General features: G+C 51.8%; 5 protein-coding genes across 5 annotated transcripts; 4 read left to right on the top strand and 1 right to left on the bottom strand.

The window, feature by feature from the left end:
* Positions 1-134: 134 nt before the first annotated feature.
* BDV59DRAFT_170924 (putative peroxisomal dehydratase) lies at positions 135-1,675 on the top strand. Its single transcript, XM_073688492.1, has 5 exons — positions 135-377; positions 428-476; positions 540-860; positions 913-1,006; positions 1,076-1,675. The coding sequence occupies exons 1-5, from the start codon at positions 258-260 to the stop codon at positions 1,419-1,421; spliced, it is 930 nt and encodes a 309-aa protein (XP_073551300.1). The 5' UTR covers positions 135-257; the 3' UTR covers positions 1,422-1,675.
* A 146-nt stretch (positions 1,676-1,821) lies between these two features.
* Positions 1,822-4,072, top strand: BDV59DRAFT_170923 (putative trimethyllysine dioxygenase TmlH). The gene is made up of 12 exons (XM_073688491.1): positions 1,822-1,971; positions 2,019-2,046; positions 2,136-2,347; positions 2,402-2,419; positions 2,481-2,547; positions 2,614-2,674; positions 2,722-2,827; positions 2,880-2,982; positions 3,030-3,129; positions 3,188-3,676; positions 3,728-3,799; positions 3,855-4,072. Exons 1-12 carry the CDS (start codon positions 1,922-1,924, stop codon positions 3,968-3,970), a joined length of 1,422 nt encoding a protein of 473 aa, XP_073551299.1. The 5' UTR covers positions 1,822-1,921; the 3' UTR covers positions 3,971-4,072.
* Positions 4,073-4,141: 69 nt separating this feature from the next.
* BDV59DRAFT_170919 (proteasome regulatory particle base subunit RPT5) lies at positions 4,142-6,120 on the top strand. The gene is made up of 3 exons (XM_073688490.1): positions 4,142-4,549; positions 4,695-5,110; positions 5,176-6,120. Exons 1-3 carry the CDS (start codon positions 4,236-4,238, stop codon positions 5,832-5,834), a joined length of 1,389 nt encoding a protein of 462 aa, XP_073551298.1. The 5' UTR covers positions 4,142-4,235; the 3' UTR covers positions 5,835-6,120.
* Positions 6,121-7,962: 1,842 nt separating this feature from the next.
* BDV59DRAFT_108509 (uncharacterized protein) lies at positions 7,963-10,743 on the bottom strand. The gene is made up of 2 exons (XM_073686567.1): positions 10,072-10,743; positions 7,963-10,015 (listed from the first exon to the last, which is right to left on the bottom strand). The coding sequence occupies exons 1-2, from the start codon at positions 10,497-10,499 to the stop codon at positions 8,095-8,097; spliced, it is 2,349 nt and encodes a 782-aa protein (XP_073551297.1). The 5' UTR covers positions 10,500-10,743; the 3' UTR covers positions 7,963-8,094.
* A 1,378-nt stretch (positions 10,744-12,121) lies between these two features.
* BDV59DRAFT_170915 (uncharacterized protein) lies at positions 12,122-12,608 on the top strand. Its single transcript, XM_073688489.1, has one exon. The coding sequence runs from the start codon at positions 12,297-12,299 to the stop codon at positions 12,450-12,452; it is 156 nt and encodes a 51-aa protein (XP_073551296.1). The 5' UTR covers positions 12,122-12,296; the 3' UTR covers positions 12,453-12,608.
* The last annotated feature ends 718 nt before the right edge of the window (positions 12,609-13,326 follow it).

Here is a 13,326-nt window from a genome sequence, read left to right as displayed (position 1 = left end):
AACCGGACCTCCACTGATTGATAAAAAAAACTAGCCGACTTGGCGGGCCAGTTGGAAGGCTGAGCCTCGGTTGGGGATGGACCAGCCCCGCAACCAGATGGCCGCTCTGGCTGGACACTTACTACAAATAGTTAACGAGCCATCCCGGCCTTCCGCGCTCTCCTCTGCTTTCTTTTCATTTCATTCCTTTTGAAGATCCCGCCTGGCCGAGTACATTGATCAACCTCTACTCAATCCCTCCATTCTATCCCTTCCCGATGTCGGCCCCCGGAGCTGGTTACGAATATCCTACCCAGGAGGTTTCCTGGCAGAAGCGCGATGTCCTGCTGTTCGCCAACAGCATCGGCGTCAAGGCCGACGAGCTCCACTTCCTCTACGTACGGTGTATCGCTCTAGCCGACAGTCCTTGTCCTGACCTTCGCTCTAGGAGCTCCATCCCAACTTCGCCGTCTTCCCGACATACTCTCTGATCCTGCGTATGTATATCCACCCCAGCTCATACCATCGCCGCATCCAGTGCTAACCTACTGATTCTCTAGCTTTCAAACTCACCGATCAAGAAGTCATTGACTTCTATGCCCGTGCCGGGTCGAACCCCATCCCGGGCGTCCCCAAGTTCGACACTCGCCGGGCGGTCGACGGCCAGCGCAAGCTCACTATCCTGAAGCCGCTCCCACCCACCAGTGCTGGCAAGAAGTTCGAGTTGCGCAACAAGGTTATTGGTGTCTACGACAAGGGCAAGTCTGGAACCGTCGTCGAGTCGGAGCAGTCCATCGTCGATGCGCAGACCAACGAGATCTACACGAAGACCGTGAGCAGCAACTTCTTGGTGGGTCAGGGTAACTGGGGTGGACCCAAAGGTAAGCCTCCGAATGGGCACTCGCATCATGGTTGTATCTAACCGCATTGCAGGTCCCAAGGCGGTCAACTATGCCCCTCCGGAGGGCAAGAAGCCCGACGCCGTGCATGTCGTCCAGTCAACCCCCGAGACTCCTCTTATCTATCGGTAAGGCCCCAACAGGAGCGAAAAGATAGGTAAATTTTGCAATGCGCGGCTAACTTTGGGCTACTGTAGCCTGAATGGAGACTACAACCCTCTGCACGCCACCCCCGAGCCCGGCGTGAAGATGGGATTCGGTGGTGTCATCATTCACGGTCTCTTCAGCTGGAACTCCGCTGCCCACGGTATCCTCCGCGAGCTTGGAGGCAGCGACCCCAAGAACTTCAAGGAGTTCCAGGCCCGGTTCGCCTCCCCCGTCATCCCTGGGGACAAGCTCACCACCGAGATCTGGCGCATGGGCAATGTCGAGGACGGCTTCGAGGAGGTCCGCTTCGTCACCAAGAACCAGAAGGGTAAGGCTGTCCTAAGCAATGGCCGCTGTCTGGTGAAGGTGGTTTCTGAGCCCAAGAGCAAGCTGTGATTGGTGTATTTTGTAAAGCCTGTCATCGGTGGTCTATACCGAGTGTAAATATTAGTAGCATTGGATCATGTTGCATCAACACAGCAATTTCGACGATCACTTTTCGGGAAGTGCAATTGATGTCCAGGGAGTTAAGCTAAACGAGACGATAATGTCATATTCACGTGACCCTCTAGTCTTCTATGCCAACTGAGAGACACGTAGTGGGATGTGATAATTTTCCTGCAATTTTTTGTTCGTGAGCAATACGGCTGAAGAGATTAGAACATCTATCTCTCGATCATATTAAATATTCCTGTGGTGTTGTTCTCAGTTGCTGTCAGGCCATGTTCGTTTAGTAAGCAGTCAATCTTTTTGCAACCCACCAGACGGTGTTCGGCGTACCTGCGGAGTCCGCCGTGCGGGGAATTTCATTGCATGGCCGTTTTACATTCCTGCATCTTTTGGCTGCTAGTACAGTCCTGTCCTCCAGTTGACGAAATATCGTACCACGTACAACCATGAGCAAAATGGCTTCCGCCCGGGCTTTTCGGTCCCTGAGACATGTCAAGTAAGTAGAATATCGAGCCTCGGCAAGAATACTGGCTGATTGTGTAGCCGCTCCAACGTATCGGGCGTCGACTTGGTGAGTCGCAGTACAGATACATCTTTGCTGGTTCAACAAATAAGCAAATGATTTCCTTCGCGACTTGGTCTAATATATATTGTATTTAGACCTCAAGTTCCCGTGGCCTGTCCATCAATTGCAGACAGCCCTTCTTGAGTACACCCCAGCGCTTTGTGTTTGCTCAGAGAAGGGCGAACACATCTATCGCAGCCTCAAAAGGTGGCTACAGCCAGCGGAAATCATTCGAGTACTCGCCAAATGATTACATCTCTACGTACACGCATCTCAAGTCCTCTCCATCGGGTAGAGAGGGTCCCTTGTAAGTGGATTCTCCCTTTAACGTGGATGGACCAAAGGCTGACCATCTATATAGCGGAACTTTCTGGCTTCGGTGAGTACCACATCTTATCAGACGTGTAGGTGAAGCTCATCCGTGTCTTTCTTCGTAATAGAGACAGCTGCCAGTGCTCCAAATGTATCCACCCGGACACTAGACAGCGATCTGTGGATACTTTCTCGGTACGATTTCCCTGGATGGGCTACCCCGGGCCCTTGATGTAACTTATTATGGCTCATGATGGATAGATCCCTCGCGATGTCTCGGTGAAAGATATCCAGTACAACGAAGGAGGTGCCGAGGTGCAATGTATGTCCCGTCGTTGACGCGAGCGATTCTGTTGCTAACTTCAAAAGGGTCCGATGGACATCGCGGTGTCTACCCATACGGATTTCTGTCTACTCACTTCAACTCGCCAAAACACAGCCAGAGCAAAGTGAACTTCACTCCGTCAAATTTCCGGTGCGAACCTCTCCTTTATCCATATCTGGACCGACAAGTAACGTACTGCCAGAGCATTCAAGTCCCACGACCCTGCTAGTAAAGACTACCCGACAGTTGCATACGCGGATGTCATGTCCAGCAACGAAGGTTTGCTTGAATGGCTTGAAAATATCGTGAGTCTCTCACTCTCTGGTACGCATACCTGTCTAATTCTTCGAAGTACGTGTGGGGTTTCTGCTTTGTGAAAGGCGTCCCTGTTGACCCAGAGTCCACCAAAACCCTTATCGAGAGAATTGCATTCATCCGCCACACCCACTACGGTAGGGCCTACCACTCCTGTTATTTTTACGATCGATATACAGGATCTAACATGAACAGGCGGATTCTGGGATTTCACGGCCGACCTGACCTTCAAGGACACCGCCTACACGACGGAATTCCTCGGTGCCCACACGGATAATACCTACTTCACCGACCCCGCCCGACTCCAGCTGTTCCACCTCCTGTCCCATACCGACGGCGCCGGCGGCGAAAGCTTGCTGGTCGATGGGTTCCAGGCTGCCGCCCACATGCGGGCCGAAAACCCAGAAAACTTGCGTGTTTTGCAGACGGAGGGCCAGCCGGCTCACGCCAGCGGCAACGACGATGTCTGCATTCTTCCTGCGACTATGGAGCCTGTGGTCAAAGTTCACAAGGACCTGAAGCGGATTTATCAAATCCGTTGGAACAATTACGATCGGGCGGCCAAACGGGACTGGGATCTGGAGCGCCAAAACAGGTGGTATAATGCCGCTGCGCACTGGAACTCCATTATAACGCGGCCCAATATGGAAATCTGGACACAGCTGGAACCTGGGACGGCGCTCAGTAAGTGTGTTGATATGGGGGAGGCAGGACTACGCTAATCCGTTTGTGTAGTTTTTGACAATTGGAGGATGATGCACGGTCGGTCTGAATTCCACGGAAAGCGTAGAATGTGTGGTGGCTACAGTATGTGCCCCAGAATTGAACCGAAGACTGGTCATGAGAATGCTAACGTTGTCAGCTAACAATGATGACTTCATCTCGAAGTATCGTCTTCTGAAGTTTGGCCGGGAGAAGGTCCTGGAGAACCTGGGAAATACCTTCGCATACAAGGATAACCCGTTCTACTACATCTGAGAAACAAAGCAGAGAACTTGTATATAGATCTAGAGAGTGGAGTGGAATGTACATGTAGCCGACAGAAACGAGGCGTTCGCCCATTTGTCATAGGGTCACGTGACGCAGACAGGGCAGCTGACGTTGTTTGGCCGAAGCTCTCGCAGCTCCGTCTCTCCAACTCCCCGGTCACCATCATCCTCATTTCCCTTCCAATTCCCATCTTTCCATCGACTGCCGCCTGTACCCTTGCTCCCGCTAGTTCCACCCCCGCCCTACCCCCACCATGTCTACCCTGGAAGACCTCGACGACCTTGAGCGTGAAGAGAGAGAGAAGAAGCAAGACCAAGGTGATGGCGACGGCAAGAAGCCCGAGGGCGACGGCGATGCCGAAATGAAGGATGCAGAGAAGAAAGAGGAGGAGGAACAGCTTCTAGATGAGGAGATTCTCAGCTCGAGCACAGCGGACATCGTCAAGCGACGACGGATGCTGGAGAACGAACTCCGCATAATGAAGAGCGAATTTCAACGGTTGACGCATGAGCAAAGCACGATGAGAGAGAAGGTGAAGGACAATCAGGAGAAGATCGAAAACAACAGGTATGACTCGTCTCCATCCGGATGAGGCTGTCTACCGCCGGCGTATATCACTGCTGCGGTGGCGATGAACACGCTCGTCCCCCTTGTGACGCCGCAAGCTTTGTTGAAATGCCTTTAACACGTACTAACACCCATCCCTCTACAGACAACTACCATATCTCGTCGGAAATGTTGTCGAACTCCTGGACCTGGATGTCGAGGCTGAGGCCGCTGAAGAAGGCGCCAACATCGACCTGGACGCTACCCGGGTCGGCAAGTCGGCCGTCATCAAAACGTCTACCCGCCAGACCATCTATCTCCCGCTTATCGGTCTAGTAGACCACGAGAAGTTGAAACCCGGTGACCTGATCGGTGTGAACAAGGATTCATATCTGGTCCTGGACACGCTACCCGCTGAGTACGACAACCGCGTGAAGGCCATGGAGGTCGACGAGAAGCCGACAGAGAAGTACACGGACATCGGAGGTCTTGACAAGCAGATCGAAGAGATTGTCGAGGCCATCGTATGGCCGATGAAGGAGGCTGAACGGTTCAAGAAGATCGGTATCAAGGCACCGAAGGGTATGCCACCATCTCCCACCGCTCTCAACCCTTCTCCCACATCGCTAACCGTACACCCCATCCAGGTGCTCTGATGTACGGACCCCCCGGAACGGGTAAGACGCTCCTTGCCCGAGCCTGCGCCGCCGAGACGAACGCCACTTTCCTCAAGCTCGCTGGTCCCCAGCTGGTGCAGATGTTCATCGGAGACGGTGCCAAGCTCGTCCGCGACTGCTTCGCGCTAGCCAAGGAGAAGGCTCCTTCGATCATCTTCATCGACGAGCTGGACGCCGTCGGTACCAAGCGATTCGACTCGGAGAAGTCCGGTGACCGTGAAGTGCAGCGGACCATGCTGGAGCTCCTCAACCAGCTGGACGGTTTCGCCTCGGACGACCGCATCAAGGTGCTTGCCGCCACGAATCGTGTCGATGTCCTCGACCCGGCCCTGCTCCGTTCCGGTCGTCTGGACCGCAAGATCGAGTTTCCCCTGCCGAACGAGGAGGCCCGCGCCAACATCCTGCAGATCCACTCGCGCAAGATGGCCGTGGACGACGCGGTCAACTGGCCTGAGTTGGCTCGCAGTACGGACGAGTTCGGCGGTGCCCAGCTGAAGGCCGTCTGCGTCGAGGCGGGTATGATTGCGCTCCGGAAGGGTATGTCCAAAGTCGGACATGAGAACTACGTCGACGCTATCGCCGAAGTACAGGCCAAGAAGAAGGATACCAACATGGGGATCTACGTTTAATGCACGGGAGGAGGAATGTGGCTCCTCACGATGTCCCCATGATATCTTGTCCGTTTCTCGCCCCTCTCATGCCATGTATCTACGTACGACTCCGCGAGTCAACCAGGTATTCGATTGGTTGCATGCTGCTCCTTCCTGTTCTTTAGTGTTGGCAAAATAGATAAACAGTAATGGTGTCGATGAATATTCATTATTTCGGAAGGTTTGCCAGTTTTGAAGATAATAGGTTCGAGCTGGCTTAAGGCCGTTGGTAGGCAACACTACTCATGGGTGCGTAGATATCGATGGAATAAATTCACTTTTCAGATTTTGATAAAAGCTATCCAATTTAAGGAAACGGTATCACATAATATATACGCTGTATGCTCCTCTCGTTCTCTACTCTCACCAGCCTTCGCATCAGTTAAGGTTAATCTTAGCTCGGTGCTCCATAGCTTCGAGATATATATAACTAACCACTCGACATAATATCCATGGATGCTGTCTTGGCTGTCTCCAAAGAGGAGATATTTATTCAGGACCCGTAGGATTTGATTGTCGCCCAACATTTCATTCTCTTACTTAACTCTACTTTTCACGTTCCATCTTTCCTTCGTCTTCTCGGCCTCTTCGCTTTTTCCCTAAATGACTATCTTACTTTCATCCCTATAAAGGAAAAGATATCAGACTAACATTTGTAGATGTGGCCTTTGGACTCGCATAACAGTACAGGGAAACCTGGTGTCAGGGAAAACCTGTTCCAAGAGACATCACTACACGCCAACAGAAGGGACTAAACGTCGATAACAAACACGAGCAATCTCCAAAAACACATTATATGACAGATGCCGCGGTGAAAACAAGGACGGACTAGCCGTCTTCCCAGTCACTTGAGATTGACAGGCATACTGCTAAAAAACTCCCATCGCTCAATTGCTATTACCAATGTCACATTTCACCGGCTCGAAGATCACATCAAGTGTATCCAAGGGTTCTTCGGCCACCGTCAATTCTCCATTCGTAGGTTCGGTTAGGCGCAGAGTAGTCTTCTCAAGGATTGCCCTAGCCCAACCTTGTTAGCCGCGCTCATCCTAGTATGGATAGGAAAAAAAACATACAACAGCCGGGATTCGCTGGTGGTCACCCACCCAACTACTAACCGGCCGGCGTGTGGCTTAAGTACGGCTGAGCGGACGGGAAGCCCTGTTCTCCACACCCTATGGTCGTATGTACTCAAAGTCTGGAGGAAGTCTTTTATCAAGATAGGGTCGAGATGTTTCCCGGGATTCTGTACGAAGTCCAGAACTACACCAATTCCGAAGGTGTCCTACACTAGGTGTCCACTTTTTCATCCCTCCAGGTGGATAAGAAAGTGATAGGATTTCGCACGGGAATATAATTCGCAGACTGTTTGCACACTGACCGTAGCCTCGCTCGGCGAAAGTGAGAACTACTATTGCCCTACAGAAAATATATTGCACAAAGAGCGGTGGCATTCGCCCAGCCGCGGCTTTTTGATCTTGTATTATCGTATAAGTGACATGCTTGGAAAGGTCAAACCCTGCCCCAACCCCCTGCTCCTACCCCACGAGTCCGCCAAATCTTATTGAACACCCTTATTGATCAGTAACTCAATCTAGCTTCCTCTTTTCTTACATCAGTGCCTGATATATACTTTGGAAGCTGAAGTATCGACTTTCCTAACACTTAGCCATGCTCTGTGGTGATATCCTAGGTGAATGACGGCCGTGAGGGTTACGAATGCAACAGGTATAATCAAAGAACCAGAGCATGGGCAAGAATGACTAATGCATTATACAGTAGTTATAGACCGATCAACGTGCTATGTACTTGTACAGCGTGTCGCGTTATCCTTAACAGAAACGAATGGTATAGTGAGTAAAAGACGCCAGCCCAACCAGCCCTTGACGAAAAGAAAGGGAATATCAAAATGACCATAATATATAACAAGTCGACCCAAATCCAATTCAGCGCCGGAATTATTAGATGGTAGCATAGGACGAGATGAAATATGGTGATATGTGCATGAGGATTGGTAGGTGTTGTCAAATCCCCTAAGAGTCAATGAGAAGATATGTGCAAGTGAGGAAGAGGGGGTATAACTGCTATATGGAGCAAGGGTTGTTGTAGACAATTTTTAAACGAAAGTCGGGTTCCGCGTTGACCATCCGAAAAGAAGTTCCTATAACGCCATTCCGCGCATGACTGAGCGTATTTCGTGCAGATTCAAGATTAAAGAAAACGGAGAGTCGCTGACAGATCAAAACAGGTTGTGGATGTCAACGATTTTGATATTACTCGGGCGATCTCGCTCCATGTGGAACCACCAGTCGCGGCCACCTTTATGGCTGTAGTTCCACGATCCGGTGCAGGTATCCTTTTCCCAGGGCAATGCTGTAGGCGACGAGAGGCTCATCGGGGTGGGCGGAGTTGAGGATGTGTTGGGGCTCGTGGCCACCCCGGAACGATTACCGATACCGCCCCAGCCGAATCTGGTTGTAGTTGTCGATGCTGGAGACGGAGGTTCTTCTGGCGGCGGGCTCATGGCGATCTTATTTCCGAAACAATTTACACCCACACCCGCAGCGTATGTCAGAGACTGGTTGGATGCCAGAACGTGCTTCCAGCTCACGAGGCCACCGTCTGCATCCTGCCCCTTCATATCAGGGTGGAGGACGAAGCGAGGGATTGACACGTCCTGGTCACTGGTCTTGCATCCGGTTCTACCCATGTATGCGGGCATTCGGAAATCAAACACCGTGATCGGTCCCTCATCGGCTTCGGGAGAAAAGCTTCCCTTGGAGTTCTCGCGCAGCCCCCACATTGATTCGTCGTCCATTTCCATATCTGATTCTTCTTCGGCCGCCTCCTCCAAGGCGTTGTCGGGAATGTACCCGTCGGAGTGATCAGTGATCTGAACATGCATGCCGGTTTCCGTGTCCTTGGCGGCCATGTCAATGAATGTTTGCGCTCGAATGCGTGCCGATGTCAGGTTGTTTCCGCCAGGCAAAGCCATGGGTCTAGTTTTGACCGAGCCATGAGAACTACGGGGAAGACAGTATCGGTCTGCTGGGAGCAGCGCTTGTCCCCTGGGGAGGGGCTTGCACACAGCCTGGAGGACGCCTGGGGGCTCGATATCCGATGGTGCTCGAAGAGCTTCTAAACGAGGGAATCCGGCGGAAAGGATGCTCTGGGCGAGATGGGAGTTAGGGGTTTCCACGTGGCGCGGTGGCTTCATGAACGGTGCGTAGTCGAGTTTAGTGAGAGCTGTGTTAGGATTCGGGCACGCCACATCCCAGTGCAAGTATTTCAAGCTGGATGAGGCAAGCAGCGGTTGGAAGATCATTCCTTCGGCATCAAGTACAGGGCATTTCTCTGTCTGAACGATCTTGAACCGTTCTAATTGCCTCAGAGACGCCAAAACCTTCGAGATCACAAGGAGGGATTCAACGTTTTGCTCAATAAGAGCGAGTGACTTTAAAGAAAAGGACTCCGGGCGCGAAGTATACTGAGACAAGCCCATATCTGTCACTCCGGGAAGGTTCTCCAAGCGTAGAGACTCAAGAGATGGTAAACAAAGCAAGGCACTGTCGGCAAAGGCATCGGCGTTGAAATTCGAGATGCACAGGTTGCGCAGTGAAGGCAAGAGGTTGAACATGCGAAGGAAAATACTAGGTTCAACGGCACTCCTTTCGCTCCATCCGTACATCGTCAAAGTCTCCAGCTTGGTCCAGGAAACATGATAGTCCAGGAACTCATACATCTGCAAGGGGCCCAGGCTCCCAGGACATGATATGCTCCGAGGAGATACCTCCAAGGCCTCGGGTGCCTCGCCTAGAATCCAGGTATGTTCTTTCAGCCTTTTCCGAGTCGACAACGCATGTGTAAGCCGGTCGAACTCGTGGTTGTAGGGAATCATCAGTCCCAGAAGTCGTTCCAGGTTTGGGCAGACCATCACGACCGAGGCTACCAGGTCTCGATACTCCTGCCATTGGGCGCTGTGTTTGCTCGTGGTAAACAAAATATCTAGTTGGGGGACACGGAGTTCCAGGACAAGATTAGCCAGCAATCTTCTCTCCCGCAGAGTGCGTCGCAACAACTTGAGTCGGCTTCCACGTTTCAATCGATATTTCTTCAATTGCGCGGGCGAGTCACACCCAACGATATGAATACGATTGTACCTAGACGCAGAGGACATTGTTAGCGGGTTTCCTCCACGAATGCGTGAGTTACTTACAGCCTTGATCTCACGGCTTTCTCCCACACTCGACATGTCAGGGACAAGGCATGGAGGTCCCGTTGGAAGCAAGTTAAGCATCCGCACTGGCCAGGGCCAGTATGCAAGTATTCCAGTTGATCCAGGATGGTATCGAAAACATTGGAAGGCAATTTTTTGAAGATGGACTCTAGGATTTTATCTAGGGAAGCGGCAGAGTCGCATAGATGGTACGAAGGAATCGGGGAAGTCGTTGGCGAATAGACGGTAGGGGAGGTCGATATGGTATAGTTGGACTTGAAGGAGGACACAGACGACGTTCGGGAGGAGACCGGCTGCACCGTCACGTTGGTATATGCCGAGTCCTTGTAGGCATGTATGGCATGATGAGGGACAGAAGTATAGGGCACAGCAGGGCTCTCGGGTCTACTGGCAACAACACTCATCATGAAGCTCTGTCCTGCGCTTGACAAGCATGAAGACCACAGCAATCTGGTGAGGGACGATAGGAGTGACTAGGAACTGTCGTCGAAAGTAAAGGGATAGAAAGAGCAGCGGCTGGTGGAGAATGGAAGAATGCACTGTACCACCAGAGCAGCGTGTTTGGTATGTGGATGGAGAGAGGTTGGAAGCTTTGCAACAATGACAACACAATAACAATAGCAGGGGTCTGGGTGAGGCAAAGAAGAAAAAAGAAAAGATGCAAACACTATTTTAGGAATTAGTCTGAGAAGCAGAGCAGGGGAAAGTAAGAAAAAGAAAAGGAAAGAGAGGGGAACAGAGCGGAAAGAAGTTGGAGCAGGCGAAGAGAATCATTGACTAGCGTCAAGTTCAATGTTCCTCGACATCCCCAAAGGAGCTTAACTCAGGGTCAAAGAATAATGAGAGCTGCGCTTTTTCCAGCAGCAACCCACGGACACGCCACTTCTTCGTTTAGGTTAGAGTGGTCGGACTAGGAGACATGGGACGGCAGTCGAGGGCCGATCGTCCCCACAAGAGGAATGAGGATCTTGAGTTCCCAAACCCGCCAGTAATGTGGAAGCGGTTGCCATGTACAGTGCGGTGGATGTAGTCCCCTAGCATGAGGAAAGGTCAGAGAGCTGCGGAGATGGTCAGGCAACAGGCCTGACTCGCATGAAGAGTTCATAGAAACAAACAGGGGGTTGTAAAAGTGTATGATAGTAGTGGGACAGGGGAGCAGTCATGAACTAGGACGCTAGTTGGAGGATTAGCTCTCCCGAAGGAGGATTGGCATACCTGAATCGGTAACGATGGGAGGACTACTCCGCAAGAGTTTGGACAAGCACACCGTCGGGAGAATGAACGGTGTGGAAGATTTTCGTCCTGGTTTCCTGATCAGCCTTGTCCGTGTCCGAGTGGTGAAGGAGATGCAGGGATTGCATTGCATTGAACGGAGGAGTCTGTCCACCCTCCGGACATACCTGATGACTTGGACTGATACATTTATTCATCCGGCACGCTGGAACGAGTCAACATTCCAGATGATGATGTCGATCGTGGGCAGCCGCGTGGAACAATATTGGGAGGGAGATGGGTTGAACCACGAGTTGCATTCCAACAAGAGCCGTGGAATGTCCAGCACTAAGGCTGAGAGAGGTTAGATCCGGTGCCCAGAAGGGTTACTGCCAGGCACATATCCACTAGTCCTGTTTGGGATGATTCCGAGAGCGGTTAGCGTGGTTGCCCCTTTTCTTTTTTACTCCGTACTTTTTCTATTATGTTCTTCTTCTCTCTTCTCCCCACGATGTCTACCTAGATACGCAGTATATACCTTAGCTAATACTCATAACCATTCAATTCCGGATTCAAGGGAATTAAGCTCTCCGAGAATGACATCCAGTTCTAATAATCAAAAAGTATTGTCATGCGCCCCTCCCCCTGACAGAGTCCTCTGCCTTGATTCCGTCATAGGACCCATTCTATCCACTGGTTCACACCGTTACGCTTTATTAGATTGGCTGATCCTCGAGAACCATCATGGACACTGTGAACTCCTATTAATTTATTAATATTAATTGCTGGTCCATATGACTAACCCTCCTGACGAGTATGTCTTACTTACGAGACACTTTACACAGCATACACTCACTATCTTGCCTATGCGAGCGTCGTACAATACATACCTCCTACATACAATACGCGTCCGTCCTGCAGTCTCATCGACACCGCCAGTCCACTCCCCAATTTTCTAGACATTCCATACATATACTCCGACTCCGACCCGCATGCATCATGTACGCCGTATGCAAGCTTGTCCGCGTCCCTCCACGCACCTCGTGCTCACCCGAAGAACCCCTCTGCATCAGCACCAACACCAACAACACTCCACGAGGCCCACTCCATATGCGCCTCACCCGACACTATCGCTAACCCAAGGCTGAAACCCTGACTCCTGTCTAGCCGCGTTTCACCTGCAGAAGCGTAAACGTAGCGTCGTCGTCGCACTGGGGCCAAAGGATGGCTACGTCGCACCCCGCAGCGCCCCGACAGGATCGATCGAACTGCCTGCCTGTCTGTCTCTGAGTCGTGCGCAGTGGGTCACGGCCTCGCGATTCCAAATCCGATCGCAGTCTGTCGGTCAGGTCCATTCTTGCGTCTGCCCCGTAGGCGGACCGCGTAGAAGTCTATTCTTAGCTACTCCGTACTCTGTACGGCAGCCGGCGTGAAACAGACCGATCCCCTATCTACTCCGTACGGCGTATGGAGTACGGAATATCACGGTGCGCCGCCTGTCCAGTGCGAGCTCGAGTCGGGGTCCGCACACTACGCCTTAGTACGCCATAGGATGCAATTGCAACCACCGTGGACCTCAGTGCGGTCAGCCGCTACCTGCAAAAACCACGTGGCCCCCGTGGCTTACTTCGTATCTTTGTCCTTCTCGTATCAAGCACACCCCGTATTCGCTCTCCACGAGCATCATGACCTCATGCGCGTACTCTGTACAGAGTATCCTCCATAGTGTGCGTCCGTCCCCACCGACAATCCGTGATAGAACACCATCACATTCACCTCCAGCCAATCAGGACCCCATATGTCGCTCATAGGGCACAGGTACCCCGAAGATCGTCATCTGCACGGCTCTGGGCGTGCCGTGGTCTTGGCGGCGCTGGTTGTTCCTGGCTGACTGAATATGCAGCATGGAGCAGTCTACACCTACCTGTCCTGGTCCCCGGGTCAAGACGAAGAAGCAATCAGAAGCCGTCTAAAGACCCTCCGGTCCTCCGGCCATTTGGAGTTCGCGCACAATGTAGCTGG

The sequence above is a fragment of the Aspergillus ambiguus genome, assembly GCF_047715705.1.
Source record: "Aspergillus ambiguus strain CBS 117.58 unplaced genomic scaffold BDV59scaffold_4, whole genome shotgun sequence".
Classification (NCBI taxonomy): Eukaryota; Fungi; Ascomycota; class Eurotiomycetes; order Eurotiales; family Aspergillaceae; genus Aspergillus; species Aspergillus ambiguus.
This window is presented reverse-complemented; position numbering and strand designations above follow the sequence as displayed.

Coding starts and splice junctions, on each gene's coding strand:
- BDV59DRAFT_170924 (XM_073688492.1), top strand. CDS start 258: ATGTCGGCCCCCGGAGCTGGTTACGAATATCCTACCCAGGAGGTTTCC. Junction 378..427: donor ACGAGCTCCACTTCCTCTAC/GTACGGTGTATC, acceptor CCTTCGCTCTAG/GAGCTCCATCCCAACTTCGC. Junction 1,007..1,075: donor GAGACTCCTCTTATCTATCG/GTAAGGCCCCAA, acceptor GGGCTACTGTAG/CCTGAATGGAGACTACAACC.
- BDV59DRAFT_170923 (XM_073688491.1), top strand. CDS start 1,922: ATGAGCAAAATGGCTTCCGCCCGGGCTTTTCGGTCCCTGAGACATGTC. Junction 1,972..2,018: donor CGGTCCCTGAGACATGTCAA/GTAAGTAGAATA, acceptor CTGATTGTGTAG/CCGCTCCAACGTATCGGGCG. Junction 2,548..2,613: donor GATCTGTGGATACTTTCTCG/GTACGATTTCCC, acceptor CATGATGGATAG/ATCCCTCGCGATGTCTCGGT.
- BDV59DRAFT_170919 (XM_073688490.1), top strand. CDS start 4,236: ATGTCTACCCTGGAAGACCTCGACGACCTTGAGCGTGAAGAGAGAGAG. Junction 4,550..4,694: donor GAGAAGATCGAAAACAACAG/GTATGACTCGTC, acceptor ATCCCTCTACAG/ACAACTACCATATCTCGTCG. Junction 5,111..5,175: donor CGGTATCAAGGCACCGAAGG/GTATGCCACCAT, acceptor CACCCCATCCAG/GTGCTCTGATGTACGGACCC.
- BDV59DRAFT_108509 (XM_073686567.1), bottom strand. CDS start 10,499: ATGATGAGTGTTGTTGCCAGTAGACCCGAGAGCCCTGCTGTGCCCTAT. Junction 10,016..10,071: donor AAAGCCGTGAGATCAAGGCT/GTAAGTAACTCA, acceptor CTCTGCGTCTAG/GTACAATCGTATTCATATCG.
- BDV59DRAFT_170915 (XM_073688489.1), top strand. CDS start 12,297: ATGCATCATGTACGCCGTATGCAAGCTTGTCCGCGTCCCTCCACGCAC.